This window comes from Panulirus ornatus, chromosome 56 (genome assembly GCF_036320965.1).
Source record: "Panulirus ornatus isolate Po-2019 chromosome 56, ASM3632096v1, whole genome shotgun sequence".
In the NCBI taxonomy this organism is placed as follows: domain Eukaryota; kingdom Metazoa; phylum Arthropoda; class Malacostraca; order Decapoda; family Palinuridae; genus Panulirus; species Panulirus ornatus.
Window position 1 is genome coordinate 16544975 of NC_092279.1, and position 27458 is coordinate 16572432.

At 39.4% G+C, this 27458-nt stretch overlaps 1 protein-coding gene across 3 annotated transcripts in view; it reads right to left on the reverse strand.

The window, feature by feature from the left end:
* Positions 1 to 1865: 1865 nt before the first annotated feature.
* Positions 1866 to 27458, reverse strand: part of LOC139765953 (uncharacterized) — a 49904-nt gene continuing 24311 nt past the window's right edge. For 2 of the 3 annotated variants that reach the window (XM_071693960.1, XM_071693959.1), the window contains exons 6-18: positions 25708 to 25819; positions 24653 to 24726; positions 24190 to 24361; positions 23434 to 23549; positions 22083 to 22251; positions 20814 to 20932; positions 17650 to 18360; positions 17139 to 17271; positions 16793 to 16957; positions 10099 to 10215; positions 8554 to 8626; positions 7404 to 7582; positions 1866 to 4235 (exon numbers count right to left, since the gene is read on the reverse strand). In XM_071693960.1, coding sequence (XP_071550061.1) covers positions 2008 to 4235; positions 7404 to 7582; positions 8554 to 8626; positions 10099 to 10215; positions 16793 to 16957; positions 17139 to 17271; positions 17650 to 18360; positions 20814 to 20932; positions 22083 to 22251; positions 23434 to 23549; positions 24190 to 24361; positions 24653 to 24726; positions 25708 to 25819 — 4368 coding nt within the window. In that variant the 3' untranslated portion in view covers positions 1866 to 2007. The other variant, XM_071693961.1, reaches the window with a different exon arrangement.

Here is a 27458-nt window from a genome sequence, read left to right on the forward strand (position 1 = left end):
GATATATGAAAGGGTATTTGCATTCAACATCCTACTGTGTTGAGGCAAAGAATCCGTAACACGCTCAATTTTTTTTTCCATTAAAAAAATAACTACACATTAATTCGCTAATCATGTATCACAAAGCTCATACATTATTTTGAAGTACATCAGGAATATTACCTAGGAAAGAACTATCATTATCTTAACAAATGAGAAAGCCAAAATTCAAAGTATAACACATAATCATTCATCCTTTATACAGCAAAATATTTTATTACTATAAAACTGCCACACAAAATATCAAGACACTTCCCATCCCTACCATAAATATGTCTATTATAAATTTCTTACACACATTGCAAAAAATGCTTTAGTTAAATTTCTCCCTTTTATGCTAAAGTATAGTATGGCCTTTTATATGAATCACTTGAACTTAACTTACATTTAGTAAAATTATTCTATATACATGTGTACGAGAGTATGAGTACTCAAGTAAAAATTTGTAGCTAAATATACAGCTGAAGATTTTCATTCATTATGAAGGGAAAATACATGAAAATGTGCTTGACAGTATCATGTGCTCTACGATGAACTACCCAGTCACATGCTTATAATTAGTTCCTGCATGACACATGTGTCTATCTGTCTATATATCTGATGCCAGTTCCTTTCAGGAACTCTCTCATATGAGAGAGAGAGAGAGAGAGAGAGAGAGAGAGAGAGAGAGAGAGAGAGAGAGAGAGAGAGACAGAGAGAGAGAGAGACAGAGAGAGAGAGAGACAGAGAGAGAGAGAGACAGAGAGAGAGAGAGACAGAGAGAGAGAGAGAGAGAGAGAGAGAGAGAGAGAGAGAGAGAGAGACAGAGAGAGAGAGACAGAGAGAGAGAGACAGAGAGAGAGAGACAGAGAGAGAGAGACAGAGAGAGAGAGACAGAGAGAGAGAGACAGAGAGAGAGAGACAGAGAGAGAGAGACAGAGAGAGAGAGACAGAGAGAGAGAGAGAGAGAGAGAGAGAGAGAGAGAGAGAGAGAGAGAGAGAGAGAGAGAGAGAGAGAGAGGTTCACAGACCTTAAGAAGGAATGTTCAAATGGTTTGGATATAGAGAAGTGAAGCGAGGAGAGACTAACTTAAAGGGTATATACATTAGAAGTTATGGAGATTGGGTTGACCGGGTAGAAGTTGGAAGTATGGAGTGGAAAATCCTTCATGTTATCAGGGCTTGAATATAAAGGAAGGTGAGAGGCATGCATGGGAAAAAATAAATTGAAGCGTTGGGGTACAGAGGCTGACGTAGTGTCAATGGTCTTAACCAGGGGATGTCAAGCTGTTTGGGTAAACCAGAGAGGTCTGCGGGGTTGGCTGTGGATAAGAAGCTCTAGTTTCATTGCATTATACATGACAGCTAGTGTGGGACGAGAGCAAATGAGGCAATTCTTCACCTGTTAGTGTTGCAGGAAATGGCACACAAATATAGAAAAAAATAAGGCCATAAAAAAATCTTATATAGAATGGATATCAGTGGAAAAGAGAATTATGTTAAAAGAAAAAATTCTTTTTAAAACGGCTAGGTAAGTGGTTTGGTCGGGAGGAATAGGTATAAAAAAGGTAGAGGGGATTGAGGAGAAAATGTATACATGAAAGAAGTTAGTATAGCTGAGTATGTTGAGCTGTACATAATCAAATAAGTCTAGAGTATGTTTACAAATCTTCTGAGATGATAAAAGCCAAGTTATTCCATCTATAAGACTAGCACAAATTGTTATTATCCTTTAGAGCCATTACTTTTTAAGTTACAGTATTCAAAAGGCCCTCCTCCCAGTGACCAAAAAAGCAAAGGGTATCATAACTTTTTACAACCTAAGATATGGCAAACATATGACAATTTTACCTTACAGTCCTTTGCTCTCTTAGTGTGTGATTATATTACACACATAATGAAATTTCCACTCCTATACTACCAACAGAATCAAAAATATAAAAATAAGTTGCATTATGTTTCATAACACAGTGGGATAGCCTGCAGCTATTACTGAACCACAGGTTTTGGAACTCTGAGCAAAGAAGGTTTCCGAGATGCAGCTGGGACTGTACCTGCACTTCTTGATAATTTAGTTTTAATATGGGATTCTGTTGCTGGGTCACCTTGGAGATTTGAATCTGAATTTTGTTGTTCATGTGTATGTTTCGGCTTGTGGTGCACTGCCACCGGTAATTTCAATCCCACTGTATTCTTCCCTTTTAACATTGTTTTGCCTGATGCTCCTGAGGATGACTGGTGATGCTTAAGTAAACTGGAATCTGTGTGCTGCTTTACAGCAGAAAGGAACTTTGGTGAAGCACTCTGGGGCTCAAGTATGAAGTCTTTTGCCTTTTTCAATTCATCTGAGATCTTCAAATCAACAGAATTAGCTTTTGAGTGTCTACTACTTGTGCTAGTCTTTAAAGGGACCTTCCCAGCTGAGAATTCACTACTTAAAGCCAAAGGGTGATTAACTAATGACCTTCTTGCACCATAGTTTGAGGATCCTAAAACAGTACGAGTAAATGGAGTTTTCTTTCCATGCACTACAAGAACTCCACTTTTAATCTGGGCTGTATTTTGCCTGGAACTTATTGTAGTACTTTTTATCTTGTTTTCTTTATCATCTTTATCTAAAGATCTGACTGAAGACTGTAATGGCCTGCCATCATTGGAAATGCTCTTCCTTAATATGGTATTAGTCTTTTTTCTTGTTACATCCTTCCCTAAATTCATCTTGGCAGCAACAAAAGAATCAGCGATGTTCTTATCTGGGTCACTCTGTGCACCAGAAGTTGACTGAACATGCTTTGCACCTGTATGACTTCTTGTTCTGCTAGATTGGTCACTAGGCTTATCTTTATCTAATGATGCTGAAACGGTAGAAACTTTCAAAACTACTAACGATGATTTTGAACTGCCAGATGCTTTGCTGTGTTGCCTATTTATCAAATTAATTTCTTTACTTACTTCTTTGCCTATCTTCAATTTATTTTTTGTTTTTGTAGAACCTCCAGTTTGATTTGTTTTAACAGCATCCATTGAATGAGACTTTTTAAATTCTTTTGACTGCCTATTTATATTACTATAATCTTGCAATGTCTGGCTACAAAAAGCACTGGTCTTGACCTTTAGTTTCTCACTAACACAAGATTTTTTTTGTTTATCAATTTGTTGCTTCTTACCAGCAGCTGTCACTACCAATTCATTCTCATTAACAACAGTTCCCAACTGTTGGTTTTCAGCAACACTGGAGTTCACCGCCACACCAACAGTTGTCTTAACCTGCTGGTGCTCACCAACAGTGGTTTCCATCCGTTGGACTTTATCATTGCTGATGTTCATATGTTCCTTCTCAAAAGAACTGTTTTCTGCCAGTTGGTTTTCAAAACCACTTTGCTCCTGTTGCCTTTTATCAATACTTGACTGTATCTGCTTCTTTTCATCACCAGTCAATTCTGACTTCTGTTCAACTGCAACAATAGAACTGCATTGTTGTCCTTCAAGAACAACAGCTTTTGTTTGGTATTCATCCAAATCAGAAATAAAAGGACTTTCCACACTGTTAGTAGTCTTCCCTTTAGTAGTTAAACCTTCAGTTGCATCTATTCTTGATTCTGAATATGTGATAAACTGTTCCTTTACTTCAGTAATAGCACCACTTAAGTGACAGCGGCCAACGTCATATACTGATGCCTCTTGATTATCACAAGCAATAAATTCAGAATGACAATTCATCTCAATGCCAGAATTATGAGCATTAATATTAGCATCAGACTTTGAATGATGTTCACCTATGATGGTTCCAACTACATTTTGCTTTCCTTCAGTGATGATCGAAGATTTAAGGCAAGAAGCATCATCTGAGTATACTGTTTGCCCAATTTCTATCTTAGGCATAATTCCACTGCCTACCTCAACAGCTTCTTGATTTAAAATATCTTTGTTAGATTTTTCAGGTTCAACAGAAACCATTTCTTGGTTACAGATCTTTTCATAAGTACTCTGTACATTTACAGATTCAGCACAAAGCCCTCCAGTGCCTACAATCTGTCTTTTAACTTTGGGCATTTCACCCTTTCCAACAGAAATGCCACAGTCAAGATAATCTGGTGTGAGCTTAGAAACAGGAAAAATTTCCTTGGAAATCCCTGAAGAACTGCTATCAGGGATGCTTGCAGTTCTCTTACTGTCTCTAACTGACTCCTGGGAGAATCCTTGCCACACTAGGCTATCTGTCAATATAAAAATACATATTACTGAATTAAGTGACATCAAAGATTAGATTGGACGATTATTCCCACTGGAATATGATTACTACATAAAGTAAAAACAATTATGGAAGACATATTCTAGTAGTCACAAATATAGGAGCTACACAAGGATTTATTCCTATAGGATTAGCTGTCAGTTTCTGATGGAAGCTCGCTAAAGTAGGAAAATCAAGCAGGTGTATGTAGATATGTATGTATTCATAAGAACAAATGGAAGCATCAGTGAAGTTAGCACATGGATGAAGCAGTAACAGACAAAGAAGAGATAAAGGAAATGGAGCGACTGCTTTTAAGGACTGCTGAATGTGTTAGATGATACATGGGAGATGAGCGGAGTTTTGAATGTAGAGGTATATGAGGTGAGTCATAGCAAGTGGTGAAAAGGGGACATGGAGGCGAAAGGATTGCGAATTATGAAGTGTGGTAAAATGGCTCAAGTGGATGGGAGTTTAACAAGAAAAGAGGTGACTGTGTTGCTGAATGATTAGTTAGATCATTTAATGTATGTATGGTTCAAAATGAGGTGCAGGAGGATTAGTAGAATGCCTGGAGAGTGCCACTATGTAAAGGCAAGGCAAACAATAATAAATGTTCAAAATACAGAGATATAACTTTGCTGAATACACATAGCAAGTAGTAAGGGAGAGTGGTGACTGAGATGGTTGTGGCAAGGAGCATCAGAATGGGGACGAAAAATGTGGCTTTAGGAGGGGTAAAGGATGTGTGAATCAAATGTTTGCCTTAAGAATCTATGTAAGAAATACTCAGAGATGGATCTTTAAGCAGCATTTATAGATTTTGAGAAAGTTCAGTATATGAATATGGGGAAAGTATATGACAAGGATGATAGCAAAGCTTTGTGGGTCTTTACAAATATATGGTGATGGAAAAAAGCTACTAGAAGCAGTGAGGAGTTTCTCTTTAGAGGGTAAGGCATGCATGCAAGCAGGAGAGGAGGGTGAGTGGTTCTAAACGAAAATGGGTCTGTGGCAAGGGTGTGTGACATTAACATGGCTGTTTAATCTGTTTATGACTAGGATGGTGAGGGAGGCGAATGTGAGGGTCTTGGAGAGAGAGGAAAATCTACACTGTAATATGCTGAGGGGAGGGGTGGCTGTTTGTGCATCTCATGGCTGTGGAAGCAGCCTTGAGTGAAAAACTACAGATGCTGGTGTCTGAGTCTGGGAAAGAGTGTGAGAAGGGGAAGCTGAGAGTTAATATGATTAAAAGGTTATGAAGTTTAGTTCGAAGGAAAGACAGGTTAGACTGAGTGTGAACGGTGAGAATGTGAAGGAAGTGGAATGTTTCAGATACTAGAGAGTGAATATGGCAGTGGATGGAACTATTTGAGATGAAGTGAACCATAAGAAAGGTAAAGGGCAAATGTCCTAGGTGCTTTGAGGATCTTGTGGAAAGGTCCTTACCTGTAAGGGCAAAGGAAGGTATATTTGAAGATATGGTAGTTCCAGCATTGGAGTATGGGTGCAAGTCATAGGACCTTAAAAAAAAAAAAAAAAAAAAAAAAAAAAAAAAAAGAGGAGGGTGGATGTGTTGGAAAATAAATACTCAAGAACAATATGAGCTGTAAGGAGTGTTGTTTTTGTTAGGAATGACATTATAGGACACAGGAATGGAAATTAGCCAAGTATTACAATAACAGCTCAACATGGTGTGAAATGCTTTGGATAAATGGAAAATGAAGAGACTGAATAAGATGACACAAATGTCGGAAGTGAAGGAAACAAGGAGGGGGAAACTTAACTGATAGACGGAAGAAAGAAAAAATCAGGCCTTGTGCATGCAGCAGGCTGAGAGGAATACTTAGGGGAGAGTGAATTGGAATGATTAGGTTTACAGGTGATATGCTGTTTGAGGAATGGCAGAATGCCTGTAAAATGACACTGTATAAAGGGAAGGAGGAAAAGGGGGAAATGTTCCAAATACAGAGGTATATGTATGTTGAAAGTGCATGGCCATGGAAGGCAGCCACAGACCAGGATAGTATAATATCGGTGCTACCCACCTGGGTAGTTTTTTCTTTTTTCTAGTGATGGTTTTGTACTAAGCCATGCAAGCACTTCCGTGGTTTCCAAGATTCACTTCTTCGAGCAGGAAGCTGTCTTTTCATTCTGCCTTACCCATACGTGAATCACTAGCATTCTGTCCACAAGCATACAATCTCACCTTGTCATACATAACACTTAACAACACAACACTCACACAAGTCATTCTTTGTAACTAGATTTTCCTGTGGTGAGCACTAACCCTGACTTTTGGCAAAGTGACTGGAGCAATAAATAGAAGTAGTAGAAAGGAGCTTTAGAAAGGAACATTAAGCAGAAGCATTTGGTAGAAGTGGTAGGTTAGAACATCAGGTGGACACATTATGTAGAACTGGTCGGCAGGAACATTAGGTACGAGCCCCTGGAAACACTGCACAAGAACTGCCCTCTACCAGTCACCTATTAAGGGTGAGGCCTCTACTAAGACTAAGAAGTCATCAGTCACGGAGACACTTTTGCTATGGCCAATCCCTTGAAGGAATTCCCAGAGGAAATAGACATCAAAGATACAGATACATAGACAAATAGATAACAGAGTACATGGTAACTTGTATTGGAGAGTGATGACTGATAGGGTGGTGGCCTGCACAGAGCTTTAGGGCTGAGAGGAAAAATGGGGTTCCAGGATGGTACAGGATGCGTGGATCAAGTGTTTCCTTTGAAAAATGTGTGCAAGAGATGCTTGAAGAAACAGAGGATCTGTATTGGGCATTTATGGATTAGAAATATCTTATGAACACGAAACAGAGGATCTGTATTGGGCATTTATGGATTAGAAATATCTTATGAACACAAATTACTCTTCATTCTCTTGTTTAATATCAAGTCCTTTATTAACAGTGATGCTTAGCTTTACAATCAGCTGATCTTTTTTACAGCTGGTTTCTTGAATCTTGGCATCTCAATGACTTCAAAGGAAAGACCATGGTCATTCTGCACATCATGTGAGCCTCTCTAATTTTCACACTGGAAAATTCCTCACCCTGTTGCAGCTCTTTATCTTACAGAGCATTACATACATATTCTCAGAATTTATCAAATAAACTAAATATACAGTAATGCTTACCATTACATCGGCCCTCTGGTAATGATGCTGTACTAGAAATACTGACAACACGAGACCTTGAAGGAGGGGCAGTTATAGGAGTAGGGGCTTGCCCTTCAATTCCTACTACACAGGAAAATACACCACCCCTCATTGCTGGTGTGCTAGTGATACGTGGACCTGCAATGGGGTCTTCAGACCTAAAATAAAAGCTAGTTTTAGCACAAGATCTGTTACCATGATTACATACCAGTAAGAGAATTAAGAATTCTGATTTGTGAATGCTGTACATAATAATTACTACATAAAGTGAAAATGTCAAGTGCAACATTTCTGATATAAAATAAAAATCAATTAAGGCAACAAAAGTGGCAAACCAATATGATTATCATGTAACCCCAACACCCTTCCTTAGATGCTCCAGTACATAGCTATGAGCCTGTGCCCTAAGCAGGAGCATGGTAAGGTGGGCTTCTTTAGGGTGAGAAAGTCCTTAAAGAAGTGCTGTTATCTGTGCTGAATATAACAGCAATATCAAAAGTGACTTCTTTTTCTTAGTGTTACAAGTTCTAAACAGTCAACAAAAGCCTATATTAACAAAAATAATGACAGTAAAAATATTAACAATAATAATGATAATACGACTACTACTAATGAAGTGAAATGTTTGAGGACATGTGGTGTGAGGAGGTTTAATCAAGTAAGTAATAAAAGGGTAAGAGAGAGTTTTGATAATTAAAAGAATGTGGTTGAAAAAGGTGAAGAGGGTGTGCTGCGCTGGTCTGGGTATATGGAGAGAATGAATCAGGGGAGTTAAACAAACAGGATCTATGTGTCAGAAGTATAGGAAACAAGAAGGGGTAGACCAAATTGGAGATGGAAGGATGGATTGAAAAAGACTGAGTGATCAGGGCCTGAACATGATGGAAGATGAAATGTGTGTAAGGACAGAAGGAACTGGAACAATGTGGTTTACAGGGATCGACATGCAAATGGGGTAAAACATGGAAAAAGTCTGTGGAGCCTCGGTGTGGATAGGTGGGCGCAGAATCAAGTTGGAGGGAGAGCAGACGATTAGATGTATGAAGTCATCGTTAGTAATGGATGGTTAAACCATCCAGTGCTTAACTAAACATCCAATGAAAATATATACAAATCATGAAAATCTCACCTAAAAACTTCAGGTGTTGATAAACCAATGCCTGTGATAATGCCAATATCTGGGGTTCCTGGACGTTCATTTTCTGCAAAAGAGTATTACAATATCAGTATGATACCTATCAATAAACACTATGGGTAAATACAAAGCCAACATTATTGCCGAATTCAAGCCATCTTGACATTTTCATCTATAGTGGCATATACATGTATGCCTTTCATCTGCACCTTATCTTACTCCTTTTATGATATATACTCAATTAATTTCTCTGCATTTCAGGTTCACCTCCAACAACAGTTTTCCCCTTCCTGTCCATCCTTCTCACAAAAATTGCACAGCAAAACCAATTACTGTTGACATTATTTTCATGTGATGCTTCTGATATTAGATAAATTCCTACCCAATACCGTTCACAGCTTTGGAAAGAATTTTTCCAATCTTCGCAGCAAGCTCTCTTTATTTAGAAAAATATCATTATCATACTTTCCTATACGGACTGCATCACTAATGTAGAGCCACAATTGTTGGACTACCTCCTTGGTGGATGCTGCCACTTGCTAGTGAATGATTGCTTGTCAGACTGACCATCTGCTGTTGCTGTGTTTTTGGAAGCTGTCAAATTTTTTTCATCTACATTATCTTACACTTTCACTACAATATACTGATAAACTATCCAGTGGTGGATATTTGTTACATAAAAGTTGCTTGTGCACAAGCAAAAATACCGATTAGGTTCTGGATTCACTAGGAAAATGATGGTACTCCTTCATAAATCTAGATTTTCCCATGGAAGGTGCTATGCTAGCCCTGCCTTTCAGCAAAATGGTAGAAGCAATGAATGGAAGCAGTAGGTAGGAATACTGGGCAGGACATTAGATAGAAACATTAAATTGAGGTAGTAGGTAGTACGTGGGAATATTTGGTAGGAGCCTCAAGAAACAGTGTGCTATAACTGCCTTCTTCCAGTGGTCTGTTAAGGATGAGGCACTAAAGGCTAAGAAGTGACACTGGAGTTCATCAATTATGGAGACTTTGCTGTGGCCACCCCTTGAGGGAGTTCCCAGAGGGAACAGGCATCAGAGATATTGGTAGACAGACAACTGTGAATATCACTCCCAGGTTATTTAAAAGGAATTTCATTTGTTACATAAACCCAATTTAACAAACACCCATGACAATATATCTTTACTCTTATGCAATTATTTAACCTATGTTCTGTTACAGGTACAATGTCACTGGCCTTCTAGGGTTCGTTAATACAATAAAAGACATAGCTGATGGAGTGCAGGTGTGATACAAAAACAGTTAAGGAGAAAAAATGCCAACTAGTACATGGATGGTAGTATAGAGAAGTGCGAAGTCATTGGTTGTTCTGGTGCAGCTCTGTATATGCCATCAAGCTGAAGAGATGAGATCATATGAATTGTAGAAAGGGAGGTATAATGAATATGCTGAATGCAAAACTGTACAGCAGTGCTCATAAAGATAAGCAAATCCAAATCATCTACAGTGAATTAATCCAATGACTGATGAAATGTTAAACTACTCTGTACTCACCATTGCTGCTGACTGAACCAAATGAAGGAGCTGCATGTCTTTCACCAGGATGAATACAGCTCCCTGTATTAGAGTTGAAGTTGCTGTGGGGTAAACCCTTCATTCCCTCTAAACTATCTGGAAAGACAAATCAACAGTTCACTACTGAGGATACCTGTAGTATGAGTTATGATATGCAGTTTTATGGATAAAAATTCTAAATGATGCAGATCACTTATGACGTGCGCTTATCCACTAATTTGGGCGTTATCTCATGCATCATCACATAATCTAATCATGTGTGATTCATCTCCATTTGAGGCATAATGTCTGGGAAACATGTGATATATCATGAATAGGTTTTCAAAAGAGAGGTACAGTTGGTGCAATGATGCCAGAGAATTGTGATGAATAACAAAAATTGTACAAAAAACTCCTTAAGAGAAAAGTAAAAAGAATGGCATACATTGATCAATAACATGAAGCGTGTTTCATGTAACACACATTGCTTATGGTGCAAGTGAGTTACCAGGAGTGAAATAAGGATAGGTCAGAATAGTGTTAAAAATATCAAAAACACTAACCTGCTACCATATCCACCTAGGACTGGATATGGCAGCAAATGGAACCATGGAAGCTGAGGTGAGTGAGATACAGGGTGAGAAGGTGAAGGTTCTGGGAGCATTTAGAAATATATGGAAAGAAAGGTCACTATCAGGGAGAGTGATGAGGGGTATGTTTTAAGGTAGTCCTGATGGTGCTGTAAGACTGATGTATGTGACAAAAACAATGTAGGGGAGAGAGTGAATGTGTTGTAAATAAAATGAACAGGGACAGTGTGTGGTGTGAGTGGGGTTGATCAAGGGAGTAATGACAGGGTAACAGAGAGGTGGTAATAAGAGTATGGTTCAGAGGGATGAAGGGATGTGCTAAAATGGTGTGAGCATATGGAAAGAATGAGTGGGGAGAGGCTGAAATAGAAGATATAGGGGTATACCTTTTAGAATTACTTTGAGGGATCAACTTAAGGCATTCAAGCACCACCTGAGCCATGAGAAAAATGATAGAGGCCTTGATATAGGCAGAGAAATTAGACAGGTAATCTATGACAGCTTGTCAATAAACACCTACAAAGCCACATATTGTATGAATGTTTTTGTTTCAAACTGAACTACTGCCTAGTTACAACTTAAATAAGGATATGTACCAAGATCAGTTAGTCATAATACAATCCACAAGGAAGAAACAAGAAGTAGAGACAAAAGAGGAACCACTAGAGTATAAATGTTGGGAGATTTTATGAGAAATTTTAAAAGGCTAGACAAGAAGTAAATAAAATCAGAGGATTAGCTAAAAAACTGAGGAATCGATTCAAAGATTATGAAGGGTGACATGAGATGAAAGAACTTACAGATCTAAGAAATACACTTACTGGGTATGAGCAAAAGCTCAATTTAGTTTGTGTGTGTGTGTGTGTGTGTGTGTGTGTGTGTAGAATAATTTTTTTTCTTTTTTTTGCCGGTCTCCCGCGTTTGCGAGGTAGCGCAAGGAAACAGACGAAAGAAATGGCCCAACCCACCCCCATACACATGTATATACATACGTCCACACACGCAAATATACATACCTACACAACTTTCCATGGTTTACCCCAGATGCTTCACATGCCCTGATTCAATCCACTGACAGCACGTCAACCCCGGTATACCACATCGATCCAATTCACTCTATTCCTTGCCCTCCTTTCACCCTCCTGCATGTTCACGCCCAGATCACACAAAATCTTTTTCACTCCATCTTTCCACCTCCAATTTGGTCTCCCACTTCTCCTCGTTCCCTTCACCTCCGACACATATATCCTCTTGGTCAATCTTTCCTCACTCATTCTCTCCATGTACCCAAATCATTTCAAAACACCCTCTTCTGCTCTCTCAACCACACTCTTTTTATTTCCACACATCTCTCTTACCCTTACGTTACTTACTCGATCAAACACCTCACACCACACATTGTCCTCAAACATCTCATTTCCAGCACATCCATCCTCCTGTGCACAACTCTATCCACAACCCACGCCTCGCAACCATACAACATTGTTGGAACCACTATTCCTTCAAACATACCCATTTTTGCTTTCCGAGATAATGTTCTCGACTTCCACACATTCTTCAAGGCTCCCAGGATTTTCGCCCCCTCCCCCACCCTATGATCCACTTCCGCTTCCATGGTTCCATCTGCTGCCAGATCCACTCCCAGATATCTAAAACACTTTACTTCCTCCAGTTTTTCTCCATTCAAACTTACCTCCCAATTGACTGGACCCTCAACCCTACTGTACCTAATAACCTTGCTCTTATTCACATTTACTCTTAACTTTCTTCTTTCACACACTTTACCAAACTCAGTCACCAGCTTCTGCAGTTTCTCACATGAATCAGCCACCAGCGCTGTATCATCAGCGAACAACAACTGACTCACTTCCCAAGCTCTCTCATCCCCAGCAGACTTCATACTTGCCCCTCTTTCCAAAACTCTTGCATTCACCTCCCTAACAACCCCATCCATAAACAAATTAAACAACCATGGAGACATCACACATCCCAGCCGCAAACCTACATTCACTGAGAACCAATCACTTTCCTCTCTTCCTACACGTACACATGCCATACATCCTTGATAAAAACTTTTCACTGCTTCTAACAACTTGCCTCCCACACCATATATTCTTAATACCTTCCACAGAGCATCTCTATCAACTCTATCATATGCCTTCTCCAGATCCATAAATGCTACATACAAATCCATTTGCTTTTCTAAGTATTTCTCACATACATTCTTCAAAGCAAACACCTGATCCACACATCCTCTACCACTTCTGAAACCACACTGCTCTTCCCCAATCTGATGCTCTGTACATGCCTTCACCCTCTCAATCAATACCCTCCCATATAATTTACCAGGAATACTCAACAAACTTATACCTCTGTAATTTGAGCACTCACTCTTATCCCCTTTACCTTTGTACAATGGCACTATGCATGCATTCCGCCAATCCTCAGGCACCTCACCATGAGTCATACATAAATTAAATAACCTTACCAACCAGTCAATAATACAGTCACCCCCTTTTTTAATAAATTCCACTGCAATACCATCCAAACCTGCTGCCTTGCCGGCTTTCATCTTCCGCAAAGCTTTTACTTTTACTTCTCTGTTTACCAAATCATCTTCTCTAACCCTCTCACTTTGCACACCACCTCGACCAAGACACCCTATATCTGCCACTCTATCATCAAACACATTCAACAAACCTTCAAAATACTCACTCCATCTCCTCACATCCCCACTAATTGTTATCACCTCCCCATTTGCGCCCTTCACTGAAGTTCCCATTTGCTCCCTTGTCTTACGCACTTTATTTACCTCCTTCCGGAACATCTTTTTATTCTCCCTAAAATTTAATAATACTCTCTCACCCCAACTCTCATTTGCCCTCTTTTTCACCTCTTGCACCTTTCTCTTGACCTCCTGTCTCTTTCTTTTATACATCTCCCACTCAATTGCATTTTTTCCCTGCAAAAAGCATCCAAATGCCTCTCTCTTCTCTTTCACTAATAATCTTACTTCTTCATCCCACCACTCACTACCCTTTCAAATCAACCCACCTCCCACTCTTCTCATGCCACAAGCATCTTTTGCACAATCCATCACTGATTCCCTAAATACATCCCATTCCTCCCCACTCCCCTTACTTCCATTGTTCTCACCTTTTTCCATTCTGTACTCAGTCTCTCCTGGTACTTCCTCACACAAGTCTCCTTCCCAAGCTCACTTACTCTCACCACCCTCTTCACCCCAACATTCACTCTTCTTTTCTGAAAACCCATACAAATCTTCACCTTAGCCTCCACAAGATAATGATCAGACATCCCTCCAGTTGCACCTCTCAGCACATTAACATCCAAAAGTCTCTCTTTCGTGCGCCTGTCAATTAACACGTAATCCAATAACTCTCTCTGGCCATCTCTCCTACTTACATACGTATATTTATGTATATCTCGCTTTTTAAACCAGGTATTCCCAATCACCAGTCCTTTTTCAGCACATACATCTACAAGCTCTTCACCATTTCCATTTACAACACTGAACACCCCATGTATACCAATTATTCCCTCAACTGCCACATTACTCACCTTTGCATTCAAATCACCCATCACTATAACCCGGTCTCGGGTATGTATATAAATAAATACTGGTCTATTGGATTTAGGCTGCCATTCAGCTAAAATTACAAAGCTGAGGTCTTACAGATATTACAGGATGGGAGGTCATGATAGTACCTAGTTAATTAATCATAAAAGATCTTAAAATCAAGGTAGGTTGGATATTTCTAAACTTTGGATAAGCATGTGAGTGAGGTACATCTAGATACTCACAGTGGCAGATATAAGGAATGTTTACTGAGTAGATACTGTAGTTTATACATAATACACTTAGCTGAACATTAAGTTATGAACAGGTACAGTACCACAGTAGATGGCATGCCACATAGCCTATCAAAAAACTAAGTTGTTTTATTTGCTTATCTATGCACTTGTTCTTGGATTGTTTATGGCATTCATAATGCTAGGTATAGAACTGTATTCAAATCTGTCTGTATAAGCTCAGCTCGAAACAAGTCGATTGTGGTGATGAACAATGGTCCATGGTGGATGGGCAGTGAGGGTAGGAGAAATGGGAGTCTTTAACCAGGGAAGTCAGAAGTTTATTGACAGAAATTGCCATGTGAGATGATGGTGTTAGTTGGCGAGGGTGAATGGACTCAGCAAGATGAGAACCTCTTGGTAAGTGGTGTAGGATGGGCCCAAAATAATTCAGCATGCCCCTTTCAGCACTCTTTTTAGTTGGTCCCTTGTGTAGCTGTTTGTGAAGAGGACTAGGGTGGGGAGGCATAGGTGAGCTCAGACAATGGAGATGGTACGGACATCCCTGAGCTCAACTGGCAGCATGCCTACTGATTTCAAGAAACAGAAAATGTATAGACACTATAAGGAAGATTTGATGATAGTGCTGACATGACTCTTCCCACTGAAACAGATGTCTACAATGACATCAAGAAGTTTAAAGTCTCTGAATATCTGGAGGATGTCAGAGCCTAGTGAGTGTGCATGTGTGTGTTTGTGTGTGTAGGGTGGCTCAGAACATGATCTGAAAAAAAAAAGAGAGGGTGAATTTAATAAAACAATAAGGTCTGATGGGTTATTTCTAGATGTCCAATAAATTCTTAATTAGAGGAAGGGCCAAAACACATACAGAATCTCTTAAAAATAGTGTGAAGGACCAATTTTGGCAAATGATCAACAGACACAAGTTGATGGGAGTGGATGAAGGCAGCAAGTATGAATATGTACATGTGTATATATGTATATGTCTGTGTATGTATACATTGAAATGTATATGTATGTATATGTGTGTATGGGTGTATATGTATATACATGTGTATGTGGGTGGATTGGGCCATTTCTCATCTGTTTCCTTGCACTGCTACCTCACTGATGCAGGAGACGGCAATTAAGTATAACAAATAAAATGAAAATAAATAACCTCCGAGGTCATATAAACTGATTTACACATGAAATTACAAGAAGCTGTAAAAAGATTAATATGCACTGTTACATATGGAGCAATTAAGGAAGTCTATGGCCTAGGTTATGAAAGTTTTTGATAAACACACAGCATATAGGACCAGTGCCTTTCAGCCAAAAGAAAGATTTTAGAAGCAATGCTTGTTAGCTAAATGAGATTTTATGAAAGGTCAGAGACACAGAGTTTGACAATTCAACATTGAAGCCAAATACAAATTACACTTTATGTTCTGGCACCACCCATCTCTACAAAGTTACAAACACCAATTGACCATATCATAAGACCCCTCATGCCCAAGATTTAACTGAAGACAATGATCACTTTACTCCTCAGTTGTTCTGCACTCTCTTCACACAAACCACATAACAACACTTCTTGAACTGTGATCTGACCGAGTGGATGTGGCCAGACTCCTGTGTGCTGTGGGTGTCCCATAGAAAGGGTTCCTGGTACTGGAGAGGAAAGAATATGGATAGAGTTGTGCGCAGGAGGATGGATGTGCTGGAAATGAGATGTTTGAGGACAATGTGTGGTGTGAGGTGGTTTGATCGAGTAAGTAATGTAAGGGTAAGAGAGATGTGTGGAAATAAAAAGAGCGTGGTTGAGAGAGCAGAAGAGGGTGTTTTGAAATGGTTCGGGCACATGGAGAGAATGAGTGAGGAAAGATTGACCAAGAGAATATATGTGTCGGAGGTGGAGGGAACGAGGAGAAGAGGGAGACCAAATTGGAGGTGGAAAGATGGAGTGAAAAAGATTTTGTTTGATCGGGGCATGAACATGCAGGAGGGTGAAAGGAGGGCAAGGAATAGAGTGAATTGGAGCGATGTGGTATACCGGGGTTGACGTGCTGTCAGTGGATTGAATCAAGGCATGTGAAGCGTCTGGGGTAAACCATGGAAAGCTGTGTAGGTATGTATATTTGCGTGTGTGGACGTATGTATATACATGTGTATGAGGGTGGGTTGGGCCATTTCTTTCGTCTGTTTCCTTGCGCTACCTCGCAAACGCGGGAGACAGCGGAAAAAAAAAAAAAAAAAAAAAAAAAAAAAAATCTATTTATTTACTTTACCTGGTGTGCCAACAGAGTCATGTGGTTTTTCATGAGAATGAGTCCCTGATACAGACTGGAGTGGAAGAGCCCTCATTGGTCCTGATCGCACAGAGGATGCTCCACTGTGCAGGCGACGCAACTGGCTTGCAACTGCTTGATGGTCTACACAACCTAGCCTTAGTCCTTTACCAAAATAAGAAATAAAAAAAATTACAAAATGTTTATCAATATTTTCAAAACAATGACAAACAAAATACCGTCAATCTACATAATATTCTCGCAAGTTCAAGGTATGTACCTACTCATAAGTGTATGTCACCTCGTCATTCTAAACATCACAAAAGGATCATGAGTCATGGCTTACCTGGAATGACGGGTCGTGTATTTGCATCTTGGGATGATGAGCTTTTGTTTTCCTGATGAGCCTGACTCTGACTATCTCTCCCCACACCAAGTGATATTCGGTGAAGGAAAGACTGAGCAGTATCTTTCGTTAACTATAACGGAATATTACATCAGCACAATTTCTCATATCTAAACTCAAATAAGTATGGGTGAAACTACCAAGAATATATATTTATGTAATCAGTTTACTCTAGATTAAATCAAAAAAGGCAAAGAAGAGAACAAAGGCAAGAAACATAATTTTCTTTTGTAGACAAACTACATCTGTACCCTAACAAGAGAAATATAAGTTCTGAAATCTGAAAAACCCTGCCTATCCAAAGTGGGGGTTTTATGCAAAAATATCATTAATTTCTTACAAAATAGATATCTTTACAATCTTGAATTTACTAAGACAATCACTGACATTTGCTTATACAAACATTACAGTATTGTTGAGAATATTCTGAATAAGTTTTCTACCTTCTTACCATTCTTTTAGAAGCTAGCTGGGGTGGCTTATCTCCACACTTGGGAGTGGAGGCAGCCTCAGGGCATCTTTTTGAGGCCTTCTGTGGAGTTGAATCCAAGATTAACTGCAGAACCTCCCCTTCTGCATCCATTAAATTCACAGTCTCATTCAAAGATGAAATCTTGTATTCTCCTCGCTCAAAAGTTACATTCAGTTTGTCATTTTCTTTGGCCTCACTTGCTAATGGCTTGGAAACAAAGGTATCATTTGCTGTCTGATGCTCCTTTTCAAAAGTTGTATTCATGAACTGGGCAGATGGATTTGCTGTTGCAGCATTCTTTCCATCAAAAGTTCTGTTGACACACTGACCTGTCTGAATAAATGTTGCATTGGCAATATTCCCCTCATGTGGAATGGGGGCTGTATTTTCCAAATGTTTGTCAAAAGTTGAGTTAAGTGCAGGGTGAATACCCTTTTGGTCATATGTTGTGTTCATGCATTGCCTTGTTTTCTGATGATCAAATGTAGAGTTTAAACACTGTTTAGGTTTTTCATATTTAGGAGTAACTGTTCCTTCAAAATTCTTCTTATCTTCATGCAGTTGAATAATTTTTTCTACATTTGTGTCATCAACAATTTCATTCAAACGTTTAGCACTGCTATCAAATGTATAATTCATCCTCACATTTCCATTACTTGCAGTTACTTCATATTTGTTCTCAGGGAATTTCTGGAAAAGAGAAAGCATTATATTTTTGCAACTTTTTATTTTCATACATATTTACCATTTCCCACATTAGTGAGGTAGCATCAAGAACAGATGACCGAGTCTTAGAGGAAAAAATCCTAACTTGGCCTGTCTCTCTCTTCCATCTTTTGGAAAAGTAAAAACAAGAGGGGAGGAGTTCCAGCCTCTTTTAGTCACATTCTACAACACGCAGGGAATACGTGGGAAGTACTCTTTTTCCCCATCCCCAAGGATAACATTTTGTAATTGTTATTTGTTTTATGTTTATTTTGCTTGATCGCTGTTTCTCGCTTCAACAAGGTAGAGACAGGACACAGACGAAGAATAGCATGGAAACAGACGAAATAATAACCCAACTCACCCACATACACATGTATATACATAAACACCCACACACTCATATATACATACCTATCAATTCAATGTATACATACATATACATACAAATACATAGACATATGTACATATCCATACTTGCTGCCTCCATCCATTCCCGTCACCACCCCGCCACACATGAAGAAATGGCACCCCCTCCCCCCACGCGCATGCGTGAGGTAGCGCTAAGAAAAGACAACAAAGGCCACATTCATTCACACTCAGTCTCTAGTTGTCATGTGTAATGCACCAAAACCACAGCTCCCTTTCCACACACACATACACACACTCTGTCCCTGTCTCCCGCATTAGTGAGGTAGTGCAAGGAAAAAGACGAAAGAATGGTCTAACCCACCCGCATACACATGTATATACATACACGTTCACACACACACATACCTATACATTTCAACATATACATGTATATACACCACAGACATATACACTTTTTTTTTTTTTTGCTTTGTCGCAGTCTCCCGCGTTTGCGAGGTAGTGCAAGGAAACAGACGAAAGAAATGGCCCAACCCACCCCCATGCACATGTATATACATACGTCCACACACGCAAATATACATACCTACACAACTTTCCATGGTTTACCCCAGACGCTTCACATGCCCTGATTCAATCCACTGACAGCACATCAACCCCGGTATACCACATCGATCCAATTCACTCTACTCCTTGCCCGCCTTTCACCCTCCTGCATGTTCATGCCCCGATCACACAAAATCTTTTTCACTCCATCTTTCCACCTCCAATTTGGTCTCCCACTTCTCCTCGTTCCCTCCACCTCCGACACATATATCCTCTTGGTCAATCTTTCCTCACTCATTCTCTCCATGTGCCCAAACCATTTCAAAACACCCTCTTCTGCTCTCTCAACCACGCTCTTTTTATTTCCACACATCTCTCTTACCCTTACGTTACTTACTCGATCAAACCACCTCACACTACACATTGTCCTCAAACATCTCATTTCCAGCACATCCATCCTCCTGCACACAACTCTATCCATAGCCCACGCCTCGCAACCATACAACATTGTTGGAACCACTATTCCTTCAAACATACCCATTTTTGCTTTCCGAGATAATGTTCTCGACTTCCACACATTCTTCAAGGCTCCCAGGATTTTCACCCCCTCCCCCACCCTATGATCCACTTCCACTTCAATGGTTCCATCCGCTGCCAGATCCATTCCCAGATATCTACATATACATATATACACATATACATAATTCATACATACTATCTTTATTCATTCCCGTCGCCACACCACCACACATGAAATGACATCCCTCTCCCCTGCATGCGCATGAGGCAGCACTAGGAAAAGACAACAAAGGCTACATTCATTCACACTCAGTCTCTAGCTGTCATGTATAATGCACCGAAACCATAGCTCCTCCCTTTCCACATACAGGCCCCACAAAACTTTCCATGGTTTACCCCAGATGCTTCACATGCCCTGGTTCAATCCACTGACAGCACGTCAACCCCGGTATACCACATCGTTCCAATTCGCTCTATTCCTTACACGCCTTTCACCCTCCTGCATGTTCAGGCCCCGATCACTCAAAATCTTTTTCACTCCATCACCTCCACCTCCAATTTGGAGGGATGTGGGTGGGTTGGGCCATTCTTTCGTCTGTTTCCTTGTGCTACCTTGCTAACGCGGGAGACAGTCACAAAGTATAATAAATGAATAAAATGAAATATGAATAAGGTATGTGCCTCATTAATGCAAGTGAAACACATATCCATGGCAGTCACTGAGAGACAATGCATCTCCCCAATGTCTCACTCTACCATCACCAATACAGTCTATGTACTTTTCCTACTTGCCCCTGCCAAGTGATGGTAAGTACAGCTTTTATATATCATATTCTCTATGTTCTGAGACATCTGTAACATTAGCCATGTTAATTTTTATTATCATTTATTAGATTTTTAATAATTTTAATAATTTTTAATAAATAAGCATGAGAGCTCAGAGCATTTGTACCAAATGCATATGGGAAGGATTAATCAATGATAACAGAATTGTTTAGGAAAACCTTTTCAGCCAATAGAGGAGTAGACGGTGAGATGAATGTATCTTGAAGATGTGTTTCCTTGTCTGGAGAATTTCTGGGAGATACAGAGTTGAGGAGGCTGTCATTCATGGCATCCATATCTGGAAAAGAAATTTTTAGTTTACCTAATTTCATCCACAATTACATCAAGAACAAATGAACATCCGCTCTCCAGCTATCATTTATACTGCACTGAAACCAGAGCCTACTATCTAATACCAAACCCCACAAACAATTTGATAGTTCAGATAACCTGCTTAATATGCCCTGCTTCAGTCCCCAGATAGCATATCACTCATCCACACACTATATCAACACCATATACTCCCTTTTATGGATAACTATTACAAAAGGATACTTTCATACACTGGACAACTGTAAATTAAGTATCAGATTGGGACCCACTGATGATGCATGAACTTGCTGATCTGTCACACATATAACATGTTCAAACATGTCCCCCATAACAATCATCCAGGTTATTCTAAATTCTAAGTTAAAAGGACTAGTTGGTATATTTCTTTTTGTGCTCATTCAAGAAATCTAATCCTCTCTATTTTTGTTTCTATGAAACAGATCACACAGACACACACAGATGACAGGTAAAAGAAATGGCAGAAGAAAGTGAAAAATGATGGAAACTCTGGAGGGAAAAAAATATGGAAAGTGTATATAGCATGTTAGAAAAGTAGGTATATGAGTGATGATGGGATGAGGGCAGTGACTGTTCTGCTTTTACTGCAAGAATTAGCATAGATGGTAAAGTGGAGTACAGGGAGATTTAACTGGAGATGGAAGGATGGAGTGAAGAAGACTTTGAGCAATCGGGGCCTGAACATGCAGGAGGTGACAACCATGCACAAGATAGAGTGAACCTGAATGACATGCTCTCAACGGAATGAACTAGGGCATATGAAGCATCCGGGGTGTATTATGGAAAGGTCTGTGGCGTCTGGTTGTGGATAGGGAGCTGTGGTTTTGGTCCATTATGTACAATAGAGAATGGATGTGAGCAGATGCTGTCTTTCTTCACCTGTTTCTGGCACTACCTCACTAATGCAGGAAATGGTGATCAAGCATGAAAGAAAGAGAAATTGGCAGAGTATGTGATATACAATCAATGATATTACAAAGGATCAACAAGCCTCTTGTGGGTAAAAAAAGGTCAATCACCCGTAACCAGTCATATCAGTTCATACCAGTCATTCAACCCTTACCTTACCTATATATCATGGGACCTGAATTACATACCTAAAGGATGAACGGTCACATGATGATCAGGAGAGGTCAGAGATGATGACATCATGCGAGAAGCCATATTTTCTAACTCAGCCACAATGCCACAAGCCTCAGTTAAAAATCCACTGGAGTATGATGTCTCACCCTCTGATATTTCCTTCTTCTCCTCCACTGGATCATTCTATAAAGGATTTTATAGAGATCAATATAATGTTACATGGAGTGGAAAAAATACCGAAACCACATCTCCCTTTCCACATCTAGGCCCCACAGACCTTTCCATGGTTTACCCCAGACGCTTCACATTCCATAGATCAATCCAATAACAGCACGTCAACCCTGGTATACCATATCATTCCGATTCACTCTTTTCCTTGCATGCTTTTCATCCTCCTGTATGTTCAGGCCCCAATCACTCAAAGTCTTTTTCACTCCATCCTTCCACTTCTAATATGGTCTCCCACTTCTCTTTGTTTCCTCCACCTCTGACACATATATCCTCTTTGTGAATCTTTCCTCACTCATTCTCTCCATGTGTACAAGCCATTCCAACACACCCTCTCCTGCTCTCTCAACCACACTTTTTATTACCACACATCCCTCTTACCCTTTCATTACTTACTCGATCAAACCACCTCACACCATATATTGTCCTCAAACATTTAATTTCCAACACATCCACCCTCCTCCGTACAACTCTATCTATAGCCCATGTCTTGCAATCATATAATATTGTTGGAACTACTATTCCTTCAAACATATCCATTTTTGCTCTCAGAGATAACATTTTCTCTTTCCACACATTCTTCATCATATGTTTGTCATTTCCTGGAACTGACAAAGAAATGGCATCATCTGCTCACATCTACTCTCTAGCTGTCAAACCAAATTTAGAGCCCCCTATCCACAATCGGGCCCCTACTGACCTTCCCATGGTTTCCCCCGACTGTTTCATATACCCTCCTGCACATAAGAGGTATCCATGGGACAGAATGAAATGAAGCATTGTGGTATACTGGGATGACATGCTGACAATGAGCTGAATCAGGGTAAGTGAAACAATAAGGGGAATTGATCAAATGATCTGTAAGGCCTGGATGTGGATGGAGGCTCTGGTTTCAGTATATTATACATAACAGCCAAAGAGTGAACATGAGTAAGTGAGACTGTTATTTGCCTGTTTCTGCTATAGTGGCAAATAATAGAAAGTGTAAAATCTTAAAGTTAGAAGTAATGCAAAGAGTATCTACATGACATACATTTTCATATATTGTGGGAGGTAATGAGTTAGTGTACATTCCATTATTCTTTTCTTTTACAAAGAAATTTGCCAAGACTGAGGAAGTAAGAAGACATGACATACCTTTTCATATATTGTGGGAGGTAATGAGTTAGTGTACATTCCATTATTCTTTTCGTTTACTAAGAAATTTGCCATGACTGAGGTAGTAAGAAGACTGTCATTCACGTTGTCAATATCTAGAAAAATAGAATAAAATCAATAATACATTTGTAAGTTATTCACCGCTAGTTTTATAATATAACTATAGAAAATATCATACACTGTGGAGTGCACACTTTAATAACAAAGACAGAGGCATGGCTGTATATGCAGTCTGATTAAGATACCTTATCAGGAAGAGCAGTAATGGATGAGACATACAGGAAGAATGGACAAACACTGAATAAAAGGATTTATGCGTCTAAATAGAAGAGAGAATGAAGGAAGGGGATACCAAGGAGATGGAAGGATGGAGTGAAGTAGGTAATTAAGGGAAAAATGTAGGTAATATCCTTTCTTTCTTACTCGAGATGAAACAGTAAATCATATGAATATTTCAGCGCTTATAACTTCAGTAATGTACAAGGACTTCCCATATTTCTATCTCTTGATTTTTTTTTTTTTTTTATACTATTCGCCATTTCCCACCATTTCTCAGATATCTCTTGATATCTGAAAAATTTCACATACAGAAATTACTTGATTTTCAGAAAAATCTAGTCTGAATTAAAAAAACCCATCTAAATGACTTTTTGGTGAAGTGATGTGGCAGGCCAAGGGTTAGTTTGAGGTATGGTAATGAAATGCTGATGCAGAGTAGGATGATTTAAAACACACCCAGTAACTCAAAGCCTGTTCCAAGTGTCAAATGTAGATCAAGTGAGGTTACAGGCGAAGAGGCACAGGTAGTTATGTCCTCCATCTCTGACTCAGTACCCTGAGTATCAGTGGCTAAAACATCAATGGCATGGGACTCTCTGTCTTCTTTTTTATCCGAAGCTATATCAATCTGCAAATAAGAAAAACTAGCATCAGTCTCTCTCTTAAGTAGAAAGGAATATATAGCACCCAGTGTAGGTATTTTGCGAGAACAGTAATGAACTGGCTAGTTAAACATACATCCTTAACACCTAGATATTAACCTCATGTCTCTCCTATACAATACATTAAAATGGAGTTTTATTGTACTTGGCAGGAGAAAACAATATCTCTTATTGCATAAAAAATATTGCCAGTAAGCTTCTACCACATATGGGGAAACCAAAATCTATAGACAAAAATTACAATAACTGTTAATTACCTCATCCACAGACACCAATGTCTTAACACATGCAGTCAAGGGAGCACTAAGAAAGGCCACCTTTTCATAAACATCTGTCAAAATAAAATAAAATTAGTTCTTAGAAAATAAAGTAAAATATATAAAATATATAACTTTTCCTTGAAATCATATATAAAATGGTATATATTGTCATCAATCCTCCCCTCCTGCATCTAAATTTCCAAGGATAAGAAAAAATGGAGCTAGGTGATGATTAGGGTGTCTCAAAATAGAGGGTTGCAACCAGGATGAAAAGAGGGAGTGGTAAGTGTAATGTTTGATGAGAAAAACAGGATGTCCTGTCCATGAATGAAATAAAGGGAATGGAGGAGGAATATATAGAGAAGATAAAAGGGTGAGATCAGTTCAGTGAGAAGATGAGCAAAAGGAAAGAGGGTATTTCTGACAAAAAATGAGCATCGTGTGAAAAAGAGTACTGAAGTAAGCTTAAAATCATGGTGGGTTAGAATGAAAACATTATTGGAGATAAATGATTGTACTTAAGCTCTTGGAAGTGAGAAAAATCAAATGAGAAGAATGAATTTTGGGAGAAACTAGTCATTAAGCAGTTAAGGAACTGAATCCTGTTGTCAGGGAATCCAAATATATGCAGAGGGGATGTGGTGAGTGTTGGTATAATTAAGAGACAATGGGGTGCCTAGTTTAGATAAGAATGGGGAAACTTGTACTCGTATGCTGAGAAACGAATGGTGACTGGGATGCTATGTTTAAATAAACATAAGTAAATACAGGTGACTGGGGTTGTCAGTCAACACAAATCACTGAATTGTGTGCTGATCGATAAATGTGTACTGAGGAAAGTGTCAGCTGTGAATGTAATGAGGGGGGCACCATGTGGAACACCTGATATTTGGTAATTTCTTGATGGAAGATGCCCAGTGTGGAACACCTGATATCTGGTCATTTCTTGATGGAAGAAAGTGTGAAAGTGCAGGGTGAGTGTAAGAACAGAGGAAACCTACCAATTTCCATTGGCCCTGTACCTTACCAACCATGGCTGTGCTGCAACTTACCCATTTCGTTCGTATCTGGTTCTCCAGTAAACTGTAACATAGGAACTGCTTTCAGCTGTGCACTTTCATTTGTATCTGCTGTTGCAAATGATGGTCCACTTGAAATTTCAACCTGAAAGTGTTATGTAACTATCAAAATGGTGCCTTCTACTCAGACAGAAAACTCTAAGCAAAAATACAGTTAAAACCTAATAAAATTAGCATGATAATGTAAATACTTCCCCAACAACTATGAACTCTCAAAATCTAAAATCATATCATACATTCGATTTATAAAAGGAATTTACATGCTCAAGTAAAGAAAAAAGCAAGGAAAAATGCTTCTGCTTCCTAAGAGATTATGGGAGGCTATAACATACTGACCAGTGGGGGTATATTAATGGTACTACCTGCCTAGGTATCGGGAGGGTTAGTGACAGCTGCGTAGTGAGCCAGCATCTCAATGGTTGCTGAGTTGCATTACTATGACCCAGATGGCAGTCTTTTCTTCCTGCCTTACCAATAAGTGGACTGCTGGCATTCTGTACACAAACATACAAACTCTCCTTATTACACATAAAACTTGACAACACTGAACTCGTGCAGTGCATTCTTCATAAGGCTAGATTTTTGTGGTGAGCACTATGCACTAGCCCCTCCTATGGCAAAATGGATGGAGCAATAGAAAGAAGTAGAAGGCAGGGACATAAGGCAGGAGCACCACATAGAAGGTGACTAAAGGGGGCAGGAGCAGGGAGCTGGAAACTCTCCCTTCCTTTTATTTCAATTTCTAAAAAGGGAAAGAAAAGAAGGATATATATATATATATATATATATATATATATATATATATATATATATATATTTATCCCTGGGGATAGGGGATTAAGAGTACTTCCCACGTATTCCCTGCGTGTCGTAGAAGGCGACTAAAAGGGGAGGGAGCGGGGGGCTGGAAATCCTCCCCTCTCGGTTTTTTTTTAATTTTCCAAAAGAAGGAACAGAGAATTGGGCCAGGTGAGGGTATTCCCTCAAAGGCCCAGTCCTCTGTTCTTAACGCTACCTCGCTAATGCGGGAAATGGCGAATAGTTTGAAAGAAAAGAAAATATATATATATATATATATATATATATATATATATATATATATATATATATATATATATCAGCAAGGTAGCATAAGGAAACAGACGAGGAATGGCCCAACTCATACATACACATGTATATACATAAATGCCCAAACACAAACATATACATACACAGATATATATATACATATGTACATATTCATACTTGCTGCCTTCATCCATTCCCAATGTAACCCTACCATACATTAAACAGTACCCCGCCTCCAGTGAGGTAGCGCCAGGAAAAGACAAAAAAGGCCACATTCATTCACACTCAGTCTCTAGCTGTCATGTGTAATGCACCAAAACCACAGCTCCCTTTCCACATCCAGACCCCACAGACCTTTCCATGGCTTACCCCAGACGCTTCACATGTCCTGACTCAATCCACTGACAGCACGTTGACCTTGGCATACCACAGCATTCCAATTCACTCTATTCCTTGCACACCTTTCACCCTCCTGTATATATATGCAGTCTATTGGGGATGAGAGGGCTTGGGAATTGAGTCAGTTGTTGTCTGCCAATGATACAGCTCTAGTGGATAATTCGAGTGAGAGACTGCAGAAGTTGGTGACAGTTTGCAAAAGTGTGTGAAAGGACAAAGTTGAGAGTAAATGTGAATAAGATCAGGGTTATCAGGTT